This window comes from Leiobunum rupestre, chromosome 10, assembly GCF_980474605.1.
Source record: "Leiobunum rupestre chromosome 10, qqLeiRupe1.1.hap1, whole genome shotgun sequence".
In the NCBI taxonomy this organism is placed as follows: Eukaryota; Metazoa; Arthropoda; class Arachnida; order Opiliones; family Sclerosomatidae; genus Leiobunum; species Leiobunum rupestre.
Genome location: NC_143393.1, coordinates 8667116 through 8687336, shown reverse-complemented (window position 1 = coordinate 8687336; position 20221 = coordinate 8667116). Strand labels below are relative to the sequence as shown.

The following is a 20221-nucleotide window of genomic DNA, read 5'->3' as shown; positions in this document are numbered from 1 at the left end:
CTGAAACAGACACTGACTCGTTAGGCACGAGTGACGTCGCCAAGGACTTTTCCAGCGGCTTCGAATCGGCCACTTCCAAAAAGGTTGGTGCGCTTTCGGCTGTCACTTCTTCGACACGTAACGCTTCGGTCACGGTAACGTCCTCGAACGGTTTACGCGTTTCGGGCATTTGGGTCAACTCTAAACTACCTTCGCTCTCTATGGGCACCGTTTCTGAAACAGTAATGGGTCTTTCATCGGAGAGAACAGGTTGAAGCTTTCTGGAATCTGGTAGTTGACCAGGAACGTAACCGCCTTCTGTCTCGTTAATTTCGACTAGAGTATTCGAAGCGATAGGTTGTTGCGGTATAAAAGCTAACGCGCCTTTTCGCGGGAAAACGGGCTCGTCTTTTGCCAATTCCTCCTCTTTAGAACCGAGGGTTATTACTTGTACTTGGACCGATTTTTCCGAAGATATTAACACTCTGGCGGATTTAGATTCCGGTTTAATGTCGGGCATTAGTTCTTTTTCAGTATCGGCCGCGAGTACCTCGGATACTTGAGCAACGTCTTGAGTGGTGAGTTCGAACTGGGCCACCTTTCCTGCAGGAAAATCGTCTGGTTGAAGCTCTTCCTCCTTATCATCGGTCTCAACAGTCGACACGTTAACGCTCTCCAAAGGTGATATGTCTGGTTTTGCTATCTTGCTGTCCGCCGGAATTGTTTCGAGTTCTTTATACGAAGATCCAGCAACTTGTTCCTCTAACTGTAATGCTTCGGATTCCGGTATGGTACATACGGCTGTTTTGGAGGCCGGTTTGGTAGTATCGGGAATATCGCTTTCTCTGTCTTCTGTCTGTACCTGAACGACTTCTACGGACTGAGTGGTGAGAATCGTTGTGAACGCCTCTCGTTCTACTGGAGCAACAAGTGCTTCAGTTTTAGTTTCGGACTCGCTCGGTGATACTTCAGAAACTTCAATGGGCTCGTGGCATAACAAAAATACTTCCGCTTCGTGCGTTTTCACTTCCGGCTGGTCCGGAAGTTCGGTAGTATCGGAAAGTACTGTAGCGAATGCGACTGTCAAGGGCTGGTCTTCAGGAATCGTCTTGGACGCCGTGTGCGACTTTGGTTGCTCTTGAGACTGAAACTCACCCTCTTTAATTTGAGGTACTTGTTCAGATACCTGTACCGTTTCGACTAAGTCGAAAGTTTTATCAGCTACCCTTTCACTAGGCTTAATATCCTCGGTTAAATCCCCCTCCTTTTCCCCACTTTCTATTTCCGTCGTGAATCTAGAATGTTGTTTGACGAATAATATATTTGCCTCATCTGTTTGCGGAGCTACTGGTTTTTTAGTGTCTTTAAGGGTATCCGCGATATTAACTTCGGTAATTTCTAAGTGATCGTCTATAGGAAGGTCTAAGCGCGCGCCTTCCAGTCTTGGCTGGTCGGTTTTTAGCTCGTTCTCTTTGTCGTGGATTACGGCGTTGTAAACTTCTAATGATTGCTCCAAAAGTAGCGTTTCGGATGCGGTTGATGAGGGCTTAAGTTTATCTACCTCAAGGACGTTTTCTTTCCCAACCGGGCTCGTTTCTGTAACGGTCAACGATTCGCTTAAGACAAATGATATATCGGATTTATCAGTGTTTGGTTTCGCGTCCGGTTTTAATTCCGAGAAACTACTGTGAGGTGTAGTTTCTATAACCGAAATCGCCTCTTCAGGTATTAAGTCAGGACTGAGGTTTTGACTGCCAGGGGCGCTAAAGTCTTTCAACGGAGTCTCCTTATCCTGTGACGTTACTGACAAAACCTCGAGAGCGCTAGAGCTAACTAGTGAATCGTCGGCGGAACGCATTTCGGGTTTCACAAACTCGGTTAGTTCTTTTTCTTTGGAATGAGGCACGATTTCTTCCACAGTTACTGGCTTAAGCTCGAGATACGACGCTTCGGCTTCTTCAGTTACCATCTTGAGAAGTTCTACGCCTTCTTTACCAGATTCTCCGACGTTAATTTCTTGTACCGTTATGCCTTCTTGTTCCGGTAAAGTCGCCTCAGCAGTATGAGGTTTAGGAGTGGCTTGAACGTCTAAAGATATACTGGTATCGTCCGGTTTAATTTCAGTTACTTCCAAGGCAGACTGCGTTGTAAATTTAGATTGAATATTAATACTGGGCGTTTTGGTGGATTCAAATTCGGCTTCGCTCGGAAGGGCTTCATTCTGTCCAACGCTGAGCGCTTCTTCCAATACGAATTCGACGTCCACGTTTTTAGTTTCGGGTTTCTTGTCGGCTGTCAAGTTTGACTCTATCTCGGTGGACTGCGTTTCCGAAACCAGTAGTGCCTGTTGAGGTACAACGTTGGGCAGGGCCAACGCGGTGACACTTTCGAAGTCTTCCATCGCGATTTCTTGCTCGGTGGCTTCGGCTTTGGAAACGACCAAAGCGTCGGAGGTTTCAACGCTAGAAGCTAAAGTCAATTCGTTTGGAGCTTTGGGTTTGGCGAGTGAACTTTCTTTTTGATTTTCAGTCACTTGTTCCACTTCCAAAGCCAAATTTTCAGAAAAACCTACATCGGCTTTCTTAGCCGGGGCTTGTAAGAAATCTTCCAAGACATCTTCCTTGATACCCGTCTCCATTTCGGTAATTTGTAGAGCTATGTCGGGCCTTTTCTGAGTGTCACTAACGACGGTTGTCATGTCAGGTGTAGCTTCGGTTATAAAATCGCCTTCTTTTACGGCGGGTACGTTCTCAAATACTTGACACGCCTCTTCTTGTGGTAGAATGGTCGTTAGTTTCCTACCAACTGGTATAGGCGCGGTTCTTAAATCCGTTTCATTAAGACCGATAGTGGCTTCCTCAACTTCAATGGCCCTCGATGTTTTGATACCCAACTCGGCAGTTTTGAGTTTGGGTTTTTCATCGGGAAGTAGTTCGCCTTCAACGACACCTGGATGAGAGTCCATCACGCTGACAGCCTTCTCCTCGTCTAATAGAGTGGCCGCTTTCTTGCTTTCGGGGAAAATATCGGCTTCCAAAAGACCTTCGGTATCGATGGCGGCAATTTCCAAAATTTGTTTAGAGTCGCGTAACTCGGGCAAAATTACTTTGCTCGAAGCTAATATAACTTGTTCCGAATCGTGAGTTCCTTCGCGAAGATTAGATTGCGTTTCTATGACTTCGACGGCAACTTGGGGCACAAAATCTGCCGACACAGAATGGGATTCGGGTATTACAGTTTGAGGCAATTCCTTTTCTTGGCTCTCCGGTCTTTGTTCGCTCACAACGACGACATCCGTCGCGAGTTCAAACTTGGCGGCGAGAGTTTGAGTTGGAGCCTTGGGAATCTCTAACTCACCTTCCTTAATATTGCCTTCTTCCAATTTCACGACTAACGCTTGTTCCGGTAGGAGGCTAGTCGTGGCGATTTCGCCTTCCGGGATCGGCTTAGGTTGGTATTTTTTCTCAGAGTCGATAATCTCCGACGATTCAACTATCAGAGCTTCTTCCGGTATGAAGACGGGTGAAACGGAGGTTGTGGGTAATATATCTTCGGGTAAAGTCCCTTCTTTGGTATTCATTTCAGTTGTCATAACCTCAACCGCTATATTTGTCGGATGCGTGGTGAGGGCTGTTACCAAAGTTGGCAGGGCCGTCACTTCCAATTCTTCCTCACTCTTTATAGGGCTTTGCTCGGTGACCATAATAGCCTCGCTTTCCGATATGACGGCCGTTGCCTTTTTGGAATCGGGTTTGTCGCCCGCCGTCATTTCTCTCTCGGAATCGACGGATTGAGTTAATGTTACGTTCACCGACTGTATTTCCACGAAGTTCGGCTTAGCTTTGTGGGTGAGAGGCTGTAAGGGTTTTTCAAAAACGTCTTCCTTGTCGGTAGTTTCAACTTCAAAACGGGTTAAAGCCTGTTCGGGAGTGTATTCGACGCTGAGGTGTCTTTCAACGGGGTGCTCTTCGACCTTACTTTCATATTCTCGTTCGTGATCAGTTACTACCAATATCTCAACTGGGTATTGTTTAATCACATCCATTTCACCATAAACTTCTGGGGCAGCCTCGTCGGTTATTTCCTGAGCTTTACCATAAACAGTGGCTTCACTAACTTCCATCGGGTATCCTTCGCCAAGTATTTCGGTGGCCTTTCTTTCGGCTGGAATGGGAGAGGATTCGAAACCCTCTTCCTTGTATTCGGGAAATACGTGGCTGACGATCAAAGTTTGTTCGGTGTCAATTTTGGTAATGGCTTCCTTGGTCGGAGCTGGCAGTGTATCAAAATGTTCTTCTTTTAAACTGTCTTCAACTTCCTCAATCGTCAGAGCCTTCTGTTTCAGAACGTCTACTTTAGCTCGTTTTTCAGATACGGGTGTAATTTTTAATTCGTCCAGTGGAAGTTGGAAATCATGTTCCGTAACTTCCAAGTATTTTTCGCCGGTTATTAGCGTATCGGCTGTTACTTGGGTTGGTAATTCTTCAACTAAGGTCTTTTCGCGTCCTTCCACCGTAACTTCCGATACGGATGTGGGATATTGTTCCATAAACACAACACCGGCTTTGCTTTCTGGCTTCTTATCGAGTTTACTTTCTTCCAACATTTCGGGCGCGTCTATTTGTTCAATTACCAGAGATCTCTGAGGGGCTAATATGGCTTCTGCCTTTCTTTCATCCGGAATGGGTGCGGAATCGAAACCAACTTCCTTGTATTCAGGGAAAACATGGCTGACGATCAATGTTTGTTCGGTGTCAATTTTGGTAATGGCCTCTTTAGTTGGAGCTGGTAAGGTTTCAAAATGTTCTTCCTTAAGGTTGTCTTCGACTTCCTCAACCGTAAGCGCTTTCTGTTTCAGAACATCGACTTTAGCTCTTCTTTCCGTAACGGGTTTAATATTCAATTCGTCGAGGGGTAGTTGGAAATCGTGTTCCGTAACTTCCAAGTATTTCTCGCCTGTTATTAGCGTATCGGCGGTTACTTGGGTAGGTAATTCTTCAACTAAGGTCTTTTCGCGTCCTTCCGCCGTAACTTCCGATACGGATGTGGGAAATTGTTCCATAAACACAACGCCAGCTTTGCTTTCGGGTTTCTCTTCGGGTTTATTTTCTTCCAACAATTCGGGCGCTTCTATTTGTTCAATTACCAGAGATCTCTGAGGAGCCAATATCGCTTTAGCTTTTCTTTCGTCTGGAGTGGGTGCGGATTCGAAACCCTCCTCTTTGTATTCGGGGAAAACGTGGCTGACGATCAAGGTTTCCTCAGTATCGATTTTGGTAATGGCCTCCTTGGTCAGAACCGGTAGCGTATCAAAGTGTTCTTCTTTTAAGCTGTCTTCGACTTCCTCAACCGTCAGAGCTTTTTGTTTTAGAACGTCTACTTTGGCTCGTTTTTCTGACACTGGTTTAATTTTTAATTCGTCTAGTGGAAGTTGGAAATCGTGTTCGGTGACTTCCAAGTATTTTTCACCTGTTATTAGCGTATCGGCCGTAGCTTGAGCAGGCAATTCCTCGATTAAAATCTTTTCGCGTCCTTCCACCGTAACTTCCGATACGGATGTGGGAAATTGTTCCATAAACACAACGCCGGCTTTGCTCTCGGGTTTCTTATCAGGCTTACTTTCTTCCAGCGTTTCGGGCGCTTCAATTTGCTCAACTACCAAAGATCTCTGTTGGGCTAATATAGCTTTGGCTTTATGCTGAGGTTGGTCCTCAGTCACCAGCTCAGATTCTTTAGACGAAGATAGAACTTCGGAGACAACGGCGGCCTCTTGTTGCAGTAAAGTTATTGTGGCCTTGCGAGAAGGCATTTTGCCATCAACAATCTTTTCCTCCGTGTCTTTTATGTCAGCTTCGGTTATTTGAACGGCTTCCTGAGGTAAGTAAGTCGAAGTTATCTTGTTGCTTTTGTGCTCAACCTTTTTTAATTCTTCCAGCTTCTCGTCTGGTTTCGCGTGCTCAATGGATAATGGAACTTGGGGTACTAGAATTTCTTTCGCTTTACTTTCGGATGGTTTAGCTAACGGTATCAGTTCTTCGAGCACATCTTCGATGAAGAGAGGTATGGATGAATACGGCGTCTCTTGTAATTCCGGTTTCACGGATTTAAATTCGATCTCAATTCTGGATTCTTCGTCTTTGTCGTCTTTTTGTTCCAGAATGAGCTTCTTAATGACTTTACCCTTCATTTGTACCTGTAGCTCTCGAACTTCTTCGGTTTCTTTTTCAGACTCAGTTGTGATTTTTTCTTTGGGTTTCTTTTTATCTCTAGGCTTCTTCTTCAAAGTGATCTCTTCGGTGGCTTTGCCTTCGGTTTCAAACGAAATTTCCGATCGCTCGGGTTGCTCTTCTAGTTCCAGTTCAACCGGCCGTTGTTTTTCAATATCTAGGCCTACTAAATGGGTCGTTTCCTCTTCCACAATTTCTTTCGTTTCGACCGTGGGCTTCTTTTTCAATTGGCGTTTTCTCAATTCTAGCTCAGTCTCTGTTTTGATATCTTCCTTTACCTTCTCCTCTGGTTTTTTCTTTGGTTTTTTGGTGATAACCAGTTTGGTTTCCTCTGGTTTTTTCTCAATTGACTTTACTTTGATCTCTGGTTTTTCTTTCGATTCAACCACAATATCCAAAGGTTTTTCTGGTTTTTCAACCTTCTCTTCTTCTTCAATTTCTTCAATTTCGGTGATTTTCTTTTTCTTGGTAGTCTTTGGTTTTGGTTTTTTCTTCGTCTCTATTTCTTCAACGATTACCTCCTCAATTTTAACCTTTTCATCAGGTTTCGGTTTTAAGGTTATATCGGTTTTGCTCACATCCTCCTGCTCCAGTTTTTCATCAACTGGTTTGGGTTTTTTCTCAATCGACTCCGTTGTTATTTCGGGTTTGATGGCCTGTTTAACTTCCACTTCCGGTAACTCAGTAGACTTTGTGGTGATAGTGATAATTTCCTCTTCTTCAACCACGTCAACTTTAGGCTTAGGTTTGCCCTTCTTTTTCGGTTTACCTTTGGAGTCTATAGTAACTTTTCTCGTTACATCCCTTTCTTCCGTCGTTTCTTCGACAATTTCTTCCGTTTCATTAGTCGTGTCTTTAGGAACTTTCTTAAGTTCAATTTCAGTTGTCTCAGCTACTTCAGTCTCTTCAACTGGCTTAGGCTTCTTTTTGGTAATGATCTTTGTAGTTTTAGAAGGTTTCTTTTCTTTCGACTCCACTACAATTTCGGGTTTTATTTCTTGTTTAACATCGAAGTCGACAACACCAGTTTCTCTAGAAATTGTAGTAATGGTTATTTCGTCTTTTTCAGGTAAAGGAAGTATTTCAACGTCTTTAACAGTAACGGGTCTACCCTTAGACGTAATTATAACAGGTACTTCAATAGGTTTGACTTCAGGTATGACCTCTTCTTCTTCCGTAACTTCCTCAGTTACGATTATCTTTTTCTTGATTTTCTTGGGCTTTTTAAGTGTTAGTTCAGTAGTTGTCGTCACCTCCTCAGAGATTTCCTCAACAGGTTTTGGCGTAGGACGTTCTTGAACCTTAATTTCCAAGGTTTCCTTCTCGGGTATTTTAGGTTTCTTCTCGATGGTTTCGAATTTGATTTCCTGCGGTATCTTTTGCGATACGTCGTACTCTACGATACCAGTTTGTTTAGATACTACTGATATAGTAATATCTTGTTTTTTGGGAATTGGTAGTATCTCAAAGTCTGCAACTTCATGAACTACAACCGGTCTACCTTTTGACGTAATCGTAACTGGTATTTCTTTGGGCTTAGGTGCTGGTATAATCTCTTCTTCCTCCTCCGTCACCTCTTCAACAATTTTCTTTTTCTTGATCTTTTTTGGTTTTTTAAGAGTTAGCTCTGTTGTGGTCGTCACCTCCTCAGTTGTTTCCTCAACAGGTTTTGGCGTAGGACGTTCTTGAACCTTAATTTCCAAGGTTTCCTTCTCGGGTATTTTAGGTTTCTTCTCGATGGTTTCGAATTTGATTTCCTGAGGTATCTTTTGCGATACGTCGTACTCTACGATACCAGTTTGTTTAGATACCACTGTGATAGTAATATCTTGTTTTTTGGGCATCGGTAGTACCTCAAAGTCTGCAACTTCGTGAACCACAACCGGTCTACCTTTTGACGTTATCGTAACTGGTATTTCTTTGGGCTTAGGTGCTGGTATAATTTCTTCTTCCTCCTCCGTCACCTCTTCAACTATTTTCTTTTTCTTGATCTTTTTTGGTTTTTTAAGTGTAAGCTCTGTAGTTGTCGTCACCTCCTCAGTGATTTCCTCAACAGGCTTTGGCTTTTGACGTTCTTGTACCTTAATTTCCAAGGTTTCCTTTTCGGGTATTTTAGATTTCTTCTCGATGGTTTCGAATTTGATTTCCTGAGGTATATTTTGCGATACATCATACTCTACGATACCAGTTTGTTTAGATACCACAGTGATTGTAATATCATGTTTTTTGGGCATAGGCAGTACCTCAAAATCTACAACTTCATGAACCACAACTGGTCTACCTTTAGATGTAATTGTAACTGGTAATTCTTTTGGCTTTGGTGCTGGTATTATCTCTTCCTCCTCCTCGGTCACCTCCTCAACTACCTTCTTTTTCTTGATCTTTTTGGGTTTCTTAAGTTTCAACTCTGTTGTGGTTACTTCATTAGAAATCTCCTCAAGGGGTTTTGGTTTAGGACGCTCTTGTACTTTAATTTCCAAAGTTTCTTTCTCTGGTTTTTCGGGCATCTTTTCGATGGTTTCAAATTGGATTTCCTGGGGTATCTTTTGCGATACGTCGTACTCTATGATACCGGACTGCTTAGACACAACCGTGATAGTAATATCTTGTTTTCTGGGCAACGGTAGCACCTCAAAATCCGCGACTTCGTGAACTACAACGGGTCTACCCTTAGAGGTAATTGTAACCGGAATATCTTTAGGCTTAACTTGTTGAATAAACGTTTCTTCAACTACAGTTTCCTCAATTGTAGTTGTTTTAATTGGTTTTAATATCGATTCGGATTTTTTTAACGTAACCTCGGCTAGAGACGTTTCTTGGGGCAATTCTTGAACCGGTTTGGGCTTTTCTTTTACATGAATTTGCATCGTTTGTTTTTGGGGTTTGGGGATTTCTATCGTTTCGAATTTAATGTCTTTTGGGATAGTCTGACTGACATCGTAATCAATCACACCCGTTTCTCGCGATGATGTAGTAATCGTAAGTTCTTGTCTGACCGGTAGGGGAAGTATTTCAACGTCTCGAACAACAACCGGTTTCGGTTTAGACACCGACGACACCCGAACAACCATTTCTTTCTGCTCGGTCTCAGTGATGACGCTCTCTTCGACTTCTTCCTGGTCTTCGGTTATTCGAGTGATCTTCCGCTCAACAATCTTTCTGGGCTTAAGTACAAATTCGGTGGTGGAGATTTCTTCAAAGACTCGTTCGACTGTCTCCTCTTTTTCATACAGTTGTTTTGGCTTCTTTTTCGGGGTGATGGTTTTCATTTTTGTGATAACAGTTTTCTTAGTGACAGTTGGTTTTTCGTCGTCTACTTCATCGGGTTGTTCTACAATCGGTTGACTTTCTTCGGGCGTGTCTTCAACCATATCGTCTTTTGGTACCTCAATTTCCTCAATGGTCAACGTTGTTGGTTTTTCAGGCTTTTCTTCTTGAGGTTGTTCAGTTTCCTGTTTCTTTTTAGGCTTCAGTTTGATCACTTTCTTGGGTTTTGGTTTTGCTTCTTGGATTTCTTCGATGACTGGCGCTGAGGTATCCTCTGATGGTTTAGTGTCATCGGGTACTTCGTAAATTTCGGGCTTCGTTTTAGGTTTCAATTTCGTTTGCTTGGGAGTTGTTTCTTCTACTTCAATAATTTCCGTAATTGTTTCGGAGGTAATTACCTCCTCGACGGACTCGGTATCGTCGGGATAGCCCTCAAAGACCAAGCTGGAATCTTCCGGTATCCTTTTACCTTTAACTTTAACGATCTTTTTGATAATTTTCGTCTTTTTAGGTTGTTCTATTTCAGCAGTTTCAGGAATCTCGGTTGTTTCTAAAGCTTTCAACGTGAGAGTGGCCAGAGTTTCTGGTTGGGCTTTCTTCGGAAACACTTCATCCAATTGTTCCGCGACATCCGAAATTTCAGAAAACTCCGGTTTGGGTTGTTCCTCCGTTTTTGTTGTTTTGGGTTTCTTTTTGGTCTTAACGGCTTTTTTAGGTTTGGTGCCTTCTTCAAGCTCCTCTGGCATTACAGGAACAAATATTTCTTCTTCAATTTCTTCCTCATACAATTTGGTTTTCCTTGGCTTGACCTTTTTCTCGACTTTTTTCATCATTTCGATCAAAATTTGAGCCATATCATCCGAAACATCAGTTTCGTCTTTAACTACCGGCTTAGGCTTCTTTGTAACTTCAAGGGTTTCTGTAGATTTCGTGTCCTCTGGTTGAACTTCTTTCGATTCAGTTTTGATGGGTTTAAATATTTTCTGAATAATGTCCAATTCAGTGTGCTCTATAGCTTTAGAATCAACAGTTATTTCTCTTTCTTCGGACTTGGGTTTTTCAATAGTTTCAACCTCAGTAGGCATTTCCTCTGGTTTTGGCTTTTCAATTGCTTTTAATTTGATGATAATATCTTCCGGTTTAGTTTCAACTTCTTCGACGGATTTATCTTCAGGTTTATCCTCAATGGTCTTAGGCTTTTTCTTAAGTTTAATAACCTTTTTAGTCTCTTTATCTTCGGGAACATCCTGTGGTTTATCAAGTTGCGTTTCCTTTAACTCTGGTTTTTCTTTCAATTCGGATTTTTCGGGAACCACCTTAGCTTTGGTTAAGTCCAAAATTTCAGCAACTTCCGGTTTGGATTGTTCCTCTACCTTGGTGATTTTAGTTTTCTTTTTAAGCTCAACGATCTTTTTAGGTTTTGTTTCGTCTATAGGACTATCGGGCGTTTCTATTACCTCATCTTCAACAATGACCTTCTCTGGTACCTCTTCCTTTGCCTCGGGTTTAGTCTTATCGATCACCCCTGTCTCTTGAGTCACGTCAATTACATCCGGGGCCTCCGCTTTGGTTGGTTTCGTTTTCGGTTTAGTTTTAACGGCCTTTTTGGGCTTAGTCTCATACGTAACCTCTTCTGGTATTTTAGGAATAAAAATTTCTTCTTCGATTTCTTCGTCATACAACTTGGTTTTCCTTGGCTTTACTTTTTTATCTAGTTTTTTCATCATTTCGACCAAAATTTGAGCCATATCGTCCGACACATCAGTTTCGTCTTTAACTACTGGCTTAAGCTTTTTTGAAACTTCAAGAGTTTCTGTGGATTTCGTGTCCTCGGGTTGAACTTCTTTCGATTCAGTTTTGATGGGTTTAAACATTTTCTGAATAACGTCCAATTCAGGTTGCTCAATAACTTTAGAATCAACAGTTATTTCTTTTTCTTCAGACTTCGGTTTTTCTGTAGTTTCCACCTCAGTAGGCTTTTCTTCTGGTTTTGACTTTTTAAATGGTTTTAATACGACGCTAATTTCTTCCGGTTTGGTGTCTGTCGGTAATTCCTCTACTGGTTTATCCTCAGGCTGGTCATTTTTAGTCTTGGGCTTCTTTCTAAGTTTGATCATCTTTTCCGTCGCTTTATCAGTAGGCTGTTCTTCTTCTGGGACTTCTTGTGGTTTATCATCAAGTTTTTCAACAACCAGTTCCTCCTTTTCTGGTTTGGTTACTTTGGACTGAACCGTAACGGGTTTTTCAATGACTTGGCTAACTTCGATTTCCGTCTCTTCAACCGGTTTGCCATCTTTGGATTTTGGTTTCTTTTTGGGTTTCAACCTGACTGTAATCTCTTTAGATTCGTCAGGTATCTCTTTCGTTTCATCTACAACCGTGTCTTTTTTCTTAATCATTTCGATGGTTGCCTTTTCAACAACAAGCTCTTCTTTTTCGGGTTCAATTTCTTTGGATTCGACAGTAACTGGTTTTTCTACTACTTGCGTGACTCCAATTTCTGAGTCATCTACTTCAACGGTCTCATCGGGTTTGTCATCAGCCTTTGGTTTCTTTTTAGGCTTCATTTTGACAGTTATAACCTCAGGAGTAGGTACCTGTTCCGGTGCTTCATCTACTTCCGGCTTTGGTTTGGTTTTCTTTTTGATCTTTATTGTCTTTATAGTTATTTCCTCTCGCGATTTTTCTACAATATCTTTTGGCAGCTTATCAGGTACACTGACAACTAATTGCTCTCTTTCTGGTTTAGTAGATATAGATTCCAAAGAAACCGGTTGAGTGCGCGTTTGAGACAAATCAAAATCAACTTCCTCCACTAGGGTAGATTCCACCGTGATGTCCCTTTCTTCCTTGGGCTTTTCCAAAACCTTAAGAACAATCTTTTTAGGTTTTTTCTTTTTCGATTCAACCGTTACGCTCATGTCTTTCGATTTGGTTACGGTAGTTTCCTCTTCAGCAACCTCTTCGGTAACCTTCTCATCAGTCTTGGGCTTTTTTAGTTGTATCGTAGTCACCGTAACGTCATCAACTTGCTCCGGCGTTTTACCAGGGACGCTAATAATTAGTCTTTCTCTATCGGGTTTTGTACTCTTTGACTCTAAAGTTACTGGCTGTTTTTCACTGACGTCGTAATCTACTTCTTCGACAACTGTTGATTCTACCGTTATATCGCGCTGTTCTTCGGGCCGCTCTTGAATTTCTAAAGTAATTTCTTTGACCTCTTTCGGCTTTTTCTTTGATTCGACGGTAACACTCATATCTGTGATCTTAGTAACTACGGTTTCGTCTTCTTCAGTGACCTCTTGCGTGGTTCTTTTTTCTTTGGTTGGTTTTTTCAACTTAATGGTAGTTACAGTCACTTCCGATTCATCCTTTTCGTAAGTTTCATCTTTTGTATCCGGTAGCTGTTTAGGTTTCTTTTTCAAACGCACTATTTTTTTAGCGTCTTTGGTCTTCTTTATCTCTTCGGGTTTCGTTTCTTCTATTGTTTCTTGAACCTCTTCTTTGATTTCTGTAACTTCAGATAATGCTGGTTGCGGTTGTATTTCATCTGGTTTCTCTGGCTTTTTAATTTTTATTTTGATAGACTTCTTTGGTTTAGTTTCGTCTATTGGAGTTTCTGGTTTTTCAAGTACTTCTTTCAGTTCCTGTTTCTCCGGCGTTTCGGTTTTCGTCTCGGGCTTCTGTGGTACCTCTTCCTTTAACTCAGGCTTCTCTGGAATCTCTGAAAGTTCAGCTACTTCCGATTTCGGCTGTTCTCCCAACTTCGTTGTTTTGGTTTTCTTTTTAAGTTTTACGGTCTTTATAATTTTGGTCTTGTCACCAAGATCCTCCGGTTTATCCGCCTCTTCGGGTTTTTTGTCAGGAACCGTAATAACCAATTGTTCTCTTTCTGGTTTGTCCGGTTTGGTCACTATCGATTCGGACGCAAATGGTTGATTAAGCTTTTGCGTCACGTCAAAATCAGTTTCCTCGACCACCGTAGAGTCAACCGTTATATCGCGGTCTTCAACCTTGGGTTTTTCATCGGGACCAATATCACCGACGATTTTCTTCTTGGTAGTTTTGACAGTAATATTCAAGTCTTTTGGTTGCTCTCTAGGCATCGTAATGTCTTCCAACTCCTCTACCACCTCCGTCTCCTTTCGCTCTGTCTTTCGGTTCATTTTCTTTCTCAAATCGATTATAATTTTAGCCATCTCATCGGAGACATCTGTTTCTTCTTTCTTTTCCGGCTTCGTCTTCTTTTTAATTTTAATCGTTTGCGTCGTTTTAGTGTCTTCGGGCTTAATCTCCTTTGATTCGGTCGTGACTGGTTTGGTAATCTTCTGAGTGACGTCATAGTCAATTTCTTCGACAACGGTGGATTTGACGGTAATATCCCTGTCTTTGGTCTTAGGTTTTTCAACAATTTCCACGTCAATGCGTTTTGGCCTTTCGGTAGATGTGACGGAGACATCCATTTCTTTAAATGTCTTACGTTCAACCTCCTCAGCCTCCTCAACAACCTCCTGGTCTCGAATAACTTCCTTCTTTTTCAAGACGATCGTTGTTTTAGTTTTCTCATCCGTGATTTGAGTGTCTTCTTTGGTAACGGTATCTTGTTCTGTTTTGGGCTTTTTCTTGATTCGTATTTTTTTTGATTTGGGCTTTTCGCCATCGATTTGATCGGGTTTCTCTTCGACAATCTCCGGTTGTTCGGGTTTCTCGTCAAACGTTATAGGTTGTTCGGGTTTGTCTTCGACACTCTCTGGTTGTTCGGGTTTGTCTTCGCGTTTTTGAGGTTTTTTATCGGCAACACTGATCAATAAAGTTTCGCGATCTGGTTTTGTAGCTTTAGAATCGAATTCTATAGGCTGTTTCACGTCTTGGGTAACGCTAATATCGGTAATTCCCGTTTCTACGGATTCGGTGGTGATAGTGATCTCACCCGGTTTTTGGGGCAACAATTCGAACAGGACAAGGGGCACACTTTCGTCAGTAATGGTTTCTTGGTCATGTTTGGTAGGCCTTTTCTGTGAGCTTATCGTAACTACCCTCTCTAACAAATCCCACTGAACACCCCGAGTTTCAGTCTCTTTAACCTCATCTGTCGACGTCACAGCGTCGCGCACACTGGGTCTTCTTAATTTTTTCAAAGACACTTCGGCTTCGGTTATCTTCTCTGTAATTAGCAAACAGTTTACGAAGCACAGTTTAGTTTTCACCGATACCGTTTAGTTTTTAAGACTTTAAACCGTGGTTTTGTTAAGCGTCTGTATTAATCGGGTCGCTTTACAAAACCCATCAGATTTAAAATAATTTAAATGAACGTTTTAGAAAATGCATTATTTAGAAAAATATTAGGCTTTTTGTTAAGCCCAGACGTCAGGCAACCAGCGCTAATTTAGATTCGTGTTTAAATTATAAATTAGTAAAGCAAGTTTAGTAACGCGCAAATTTATTTATGCGTTTTCAAGCGTAATTTATTGAAATTAAGCGGCGGTGTTAGCCAGTACATTAGCGCGGTTTTTGTCAATTTTTAAGCATCTTTAGTAAATATATATCATTTTAAATTTTATAAAATTAGAGCTTGAGTGTTTACATTGTTAAGCTCAGCAGTGGTAGATCGTACGTTAAAATTAGGCTAAAAGAAGACTAAATTTATAATCCAACCGAATTTTCGATCTACCACTGATTTTCGTGTTATTCGAACGCGTAAAGCACGTAACAGAGGAATTGGCATAAGCGAAGCTGTTTTTTAAGCAAATTTGCATAAAGCTGAAGCTTCTAGAACGCGAAAGACTGTAAGCAAAAAGATTCAAACCTGTCTCGTCCTGAATGACTTTTTTAGGCTTCTTTCCTTTAGGGGCTTCTACACGAATGTAAAACTCAATTAATATCAACTATCAACTGAAATTTGTTCGGATTCCGGACAGTCCCCCTGTATGTTTCAATACACCTACCTTGAACGAAGAAAAGTCCAGCCATCATGGAGTCTCGACCAAATACAATTAACAACGAACGCCCACAATCATGCTAATACAGATTACGAACAGATACAGGCTAAGACTTCGCCTCAACTGGGAGTGAGTCTAGCCAAATAGGCTTTTCTACAAAATAAGCTACGCTTGCGAAACTTCTTTTTATATAGCTGATTCGTCACGAAATACGTAGAAGTTTAGTTCAGTTTATGCTTAAAAACAGGGTGCTTCGTCGATTTTACTCTTCATGTCCAGGTCTTTTCGCAGTAAAACCTCATCGGTACGTCACCCGTCAATACAAGAAAGCCAATGTTACTTTATTGTAAGGATACGCACTCTCCAACCAGGTATTAAAAAACAATTATCCGAGTTTACGTGATGATAGCAATGTTAGTGTAAAACCAATAAAGATTTTTACTCAGACGCTGCTGAGAATGGCGCTACACAACACTTGGGGGTTCTCACGCTTCTATTTCATAACGGCGCGCGGCGCGTTCTCGGTGGCATGTGTGAAGTGGAACGAGCCATTGAGCATGCGCCGTATTAAATAGAAATTGGAAAGCCTCATAGTGCTGTGTAGTGCCATCTTCAGCGTGGGCGGAGTGAATTTTTCGTCATTGTATAAAAATAAATACGTAATAAAAATAAAAAGTTGTATATTGGAATGACAAAAATCGATCGTGCATATTAATTTCAAACCTTTTTTCTTAAGAATTGTTTGTGTTTCTTTGACTTCTACAGAGGCCTCTTCACTTTTCGTTATTTGCGGTGCAACTGTGAAATTTCCAAAGCGATCAAAAATGCAAATTAGTGCCAGTCATTGATTAGTATATGAAAAATACATTAGTTAAGCATCTAATCTAATTCTAGCTAAGCGTATTTTATCGTCAATTATTTTTAAGAATCTAGTTACGTTACGACTTTAAAACACTAAAGAGTTAAAATAGTCATGCTTTAGAAAATGCGAATTAGTATTTCTACGTTTACACGAGCCAAATATTTACTCGAGGGTCTATGCGTTTTCATAATTAGTAAAGTAACTGGATCAATTTAAGCGGTCTAATATTGAATATTTCAGAGTAGACGGGGTGTCCACTACCCCAAGTATTGCAATGAAGTCTCATTAACCAGAAAACTGGTACAGATGCATCTCATTTCAAAATGCAACGCTTTACGACGTTCAGAAAAATATTATTAATTTACAGAAAGATAAAGATTCATTTACAGAAAGATTAAGATTATTTTACAAATCTAAGTACGATTTTATGCGTGAAAATGACACGAAGTTATTTAAATTAGAACGTTTGTTAAGGTCTTCGTCATAGGCGTGCGCTTGGTGTCGAAATTAATTATAATTAGTACAAGTAATTTCTTTGATTTTATTTACGATTTTATTATCATATTTTCTTTTCCGATTAGCATTGCCCACGCCTATGATTTGTACCGACTACGATCCTTACCTTTACCACGATACTGACAACACCGTTTTAGAGTCCCAGTTGCTCGAAGTAAGAAAGAGTATTTAGTGGTCTCGTAAACATACAGGGGGATTTTCATTGTCGTTATATGTCATTTATATACTTAAATGTTCAATTTGTTTAGAGGCTCGAAGAAGTGACAGATCAAATTTATTTTTTAAATATTTAACGTTAATTTATCATAATTAACAAGAACTAAACCTAGTTTGTAATAGGGTAATGGGTGTTTTAGAAATAACGTACCTAAGACCTCGGCCACCTCCGATTTGTGTGCCCTTGGCAGTTCAGTATCTGGAATTTCTTTCGCCCTGGATTCCAGAGGTTTCGTCTCTTTCATGTCACCCAGTCCATGCTCGGGTGCCACTTGTGATACCTAGAATCGGCAACCACGCGTCAGACGGTACAATTTCAAGCTTTTTTTTATCGTAAATGAGGTACGTACCTGAACGGAGAGTGTTTCAGACACGCTTACAGCTGCCACTTGCCCTCCAGGAACTTCTCCTGGTTTCAACTCCTTCAGTCCAAAATCTGTGATAATTTCTGATACCTCCATGGCTGTCTCGGATGGAACTGAAACGGTCACCTTTCTGGAGCCCGGTACCTCGTCCGCTTTGAACGTTTCTGGTTTCTCTTCCGGTACAATTTCGGAGACGCTGAGCATCTTTTGAGACGTCAACGTGAAATCGGCCTGAAATGACGAAACCGTTATTAAAACTTGACAGAAATAACGAAATTATTTGTCGAATTTTACCTTGGTTGTGTCAGGCGCTTTCGTGGGTACAAAATCACCGGGTGTGTCGTGGGCTGTGACATCGGACACAGCTACGTGTTCTTGAGTGAGAACCTCGAATTTGGCGGTTACGCTTTGAGGTACTTCTCCTTTCTTAAACTCGGATGGCGCCGTTTCGGCCGTTACTTCCGATACAGCCACCGATTCTTGAGGCATCACAGATACGTTAACTTTCCTTTCTTTGGGCGTCACGTGAGGAAGCATCTCTTCCGGTTTCAATTCAGTCGTCACTTCCGATATAGACACCGATTGCGTGGATGTCACCGACAATTTAGCCTGATCTTGCAAGGGCGATTCACCAGGTGCGAACTCGTGCGGCTTATCTTCGCTTGTAACTTCCGATACGGAAACGGATTCCTGTTGGGTGAATCCCAATTTGGCCAAGTGCGTCTTTGGTTTCTTCTCCTCCGCCAAATCCTTCGGCGCCTCTTGCGTTACGGTCTCTTCGATACTGAATGTTTCTCTTGGTAAGTATCCTATCTTGGCCTTCTTCGAACTTGGGGTTTCACCTGGCAAGAACTCTGTTTCTTTTAGAGCTGTAGTTACTTCGGATATCGAGACGGTTTCCTTCGACATGAAGCTAAGAGTCGCCTGTCCCTCGGTCACCTTGACGGTCGTCAAATCCGTTGGTTTATGTTCACCCATGGTTTCCATTACGGACACCGATTCTTGGGGTGTGAATCCAAGTTCGGCCAGTTGCGTTTCAGGCTTCGTTTTGTGTTCCAAGTCCTTGATGTTGTCGTGGGAAACAGTTTCTTCCACGTTGACTGTTTCTCGCGGTAGATACTCGGATCGAGCTACCTTCGACGGAGCCTTTTCAGTTTCGAAATCGTCCGGTTTGATTTCGCTCGTTATTTCTGACACGATGTAAGATTCTGCGGTGCCGATGCCGACGTTAGCTTTGCTTTCCAAAGGTTTGTCACCAGGAATCAGTTCTTCCGGTTTCAACTGCGATTTCACCTCTTCGACGTTGATGTAGTCTTGCCAAGTAAATTCGAATCCTGCCTTTCGAGGTTTGGGCTTTTCTTGTTCCGGTAAATCGTCGCTCTTTTCTTGAGAGGTAACTTCAACGATTGATAAGCCTTCTTGAGGAGTTATACCCACATTAGCCTCGAATGGCTTGGGCGCTTCCTCCAATACCAATTCGGTTTCTTTCGTTATGGTGTTTACTTCGGACACAGCAATGTGTTCGATGGAAGTCATCTTGACCTTGGCGGTGGTGTGACCCGTGGTCTTCTGTGTTTGGAAGCCAGTTGGAACGTCACTTTCAATAACTTCCTCAACGTCGATATGCTCGAGAAGGTTAAGACTGATTCCAGCCTTCTTTTCTTTCGGCTTTTTAACGTCTTCGAGTTCTTTCAACTTCTCTTCAGGCATAATTTCTTCGACAGACAAGGTTTGCTGAGGCGAATATCCGTACTTGGCTTGTATGGTAGCGGGAAGCTCTGTGGGTATCAGCTCGCTTTCTTTGAGGTTCGAAGTCACCTCCGATACGGCGATTGTTTCCAGTGACGTAATACCCATATCGGCTCGAACTTTGAACGGAGTTTCACCCGGCAAGAATTCGCCAGGCTTGTCTTCGCCACTCACCTCCGATACGTGTACAGACTGTTGAGGCATAAGTTCTACCGCAACTCGTTTAGTTTCTGGTTTGACGTCCTTCATCAATTCTTTGGTTTTTTCTTCCACCGTTACCTCTTCAATGGAAAAAGTCTCTCGGGGCAGAAAACCGAACTTAACTTTCTTGCTCTTTGGTTTCTCCTGAGCTGGCAAATCGGGAGCTCCTTCTTCGGGCATGGTCTCGGAAACAGATACGGGTTCATTCGAAAGTAGGCTTATAGCGGCTTGACCTTGGAATGGAACTTCACCCTTAGCGAATTCGCCGGGTTTGTCCTCTGATGTTACCTCGGAAATGGTCAACGATTGTTGGATAGTTACGTCGACGCCGGCTTTCTTCGTTTCCGGTTTTGGTTTGGTCTCTAACTTTTTGATTTCCTCTTCGGTGGTCACTTCCTCGATCGTGAAACCCTCCTGGGGTGTGAAAGCCAACTTTGCCTGAGTTTGGTTCGGAAGTTCTCCAGCCTTAAATTCGTAAGCGCTCATTTCGGTGGTAACTTCCTGAACTGATACGGATTGACGCGACGTAACTGTGACATCAGCTTTTCCACTAAATGGTATTTCACCGGCAGCAAATTCGCCCGGTTTATCTTCGCTGGTGACTTGAGAAACGCTTATATATTTCTGAGTTGTGAAGTCGACACCAGCTTGCTTCTTTTCCGGTTTCGGTTTGGTGCGAAGCTCTTTGAATTTTTCCTCAGTGTTAACTTCTTCAACCGAGATTGTCTCTCTGGGAAGATAACTAGATTTGGCTTTAGTTGTGCCTGGAAGTTCACCGGCTTTAAACTCTGGAGCCATCTGTTCGGTTGTAGTCTCGGAGACGGCTACGGTCTCTCTCGAAGTGACGCTAATTGCGGCTTGTCCTTGGAATGGAATTTCTCCTGAAAAATTAAATATTCA

At 42.0% G+C, this 20221-nt stretch overlaps 2 protein-coding genes across 2 annotated transcripts in view; both read right to left on the bottom strand.

Annotated features, from left to right (window-relative positions):
• Window positions 1-20221, bottom strand: part of LOC149923570 (uncharacterized) — a 94384-nt gene that overhangs the window by 32164 nt on the left and 41999 nt on the right. Inside the window, exons 47-49 of the mRNA XM_090159820.1 lie at window positions 17666-20202; window positions 17357-17602; window positions 17158-17287 (exon numbers count right to left, since the gene is read on the bottom strand). Of these exons, the coding sequence (XP_090015946.1) occupies window positions 17158-17287; window positions 17357-17602; window positions 17666-20202 (2913 nt within the window). The remainder of the gene's footprint in view (window positions 1-17157; window positions 17288-17356; window positions 17603-17665; window positions 20203-20221) is intronic.
• LOC149923571 (uncharacterized) lies at window positions 5-15443 on the bottom strand (the record flags this gene model as incomplete). Its single annotated transcript, XM_090160788.1, has 4 exons — window positions 15419-15443; window positions 15280-15327; window positions 15129-15206; window positions 5-14637 (listed from the first exon to the last, which is right to left on the bottom strand). Coding segments are annotated over exons 1-4 (14784 nt in total), but the record flags the coding sequence as incomplete, so codon positions are not given.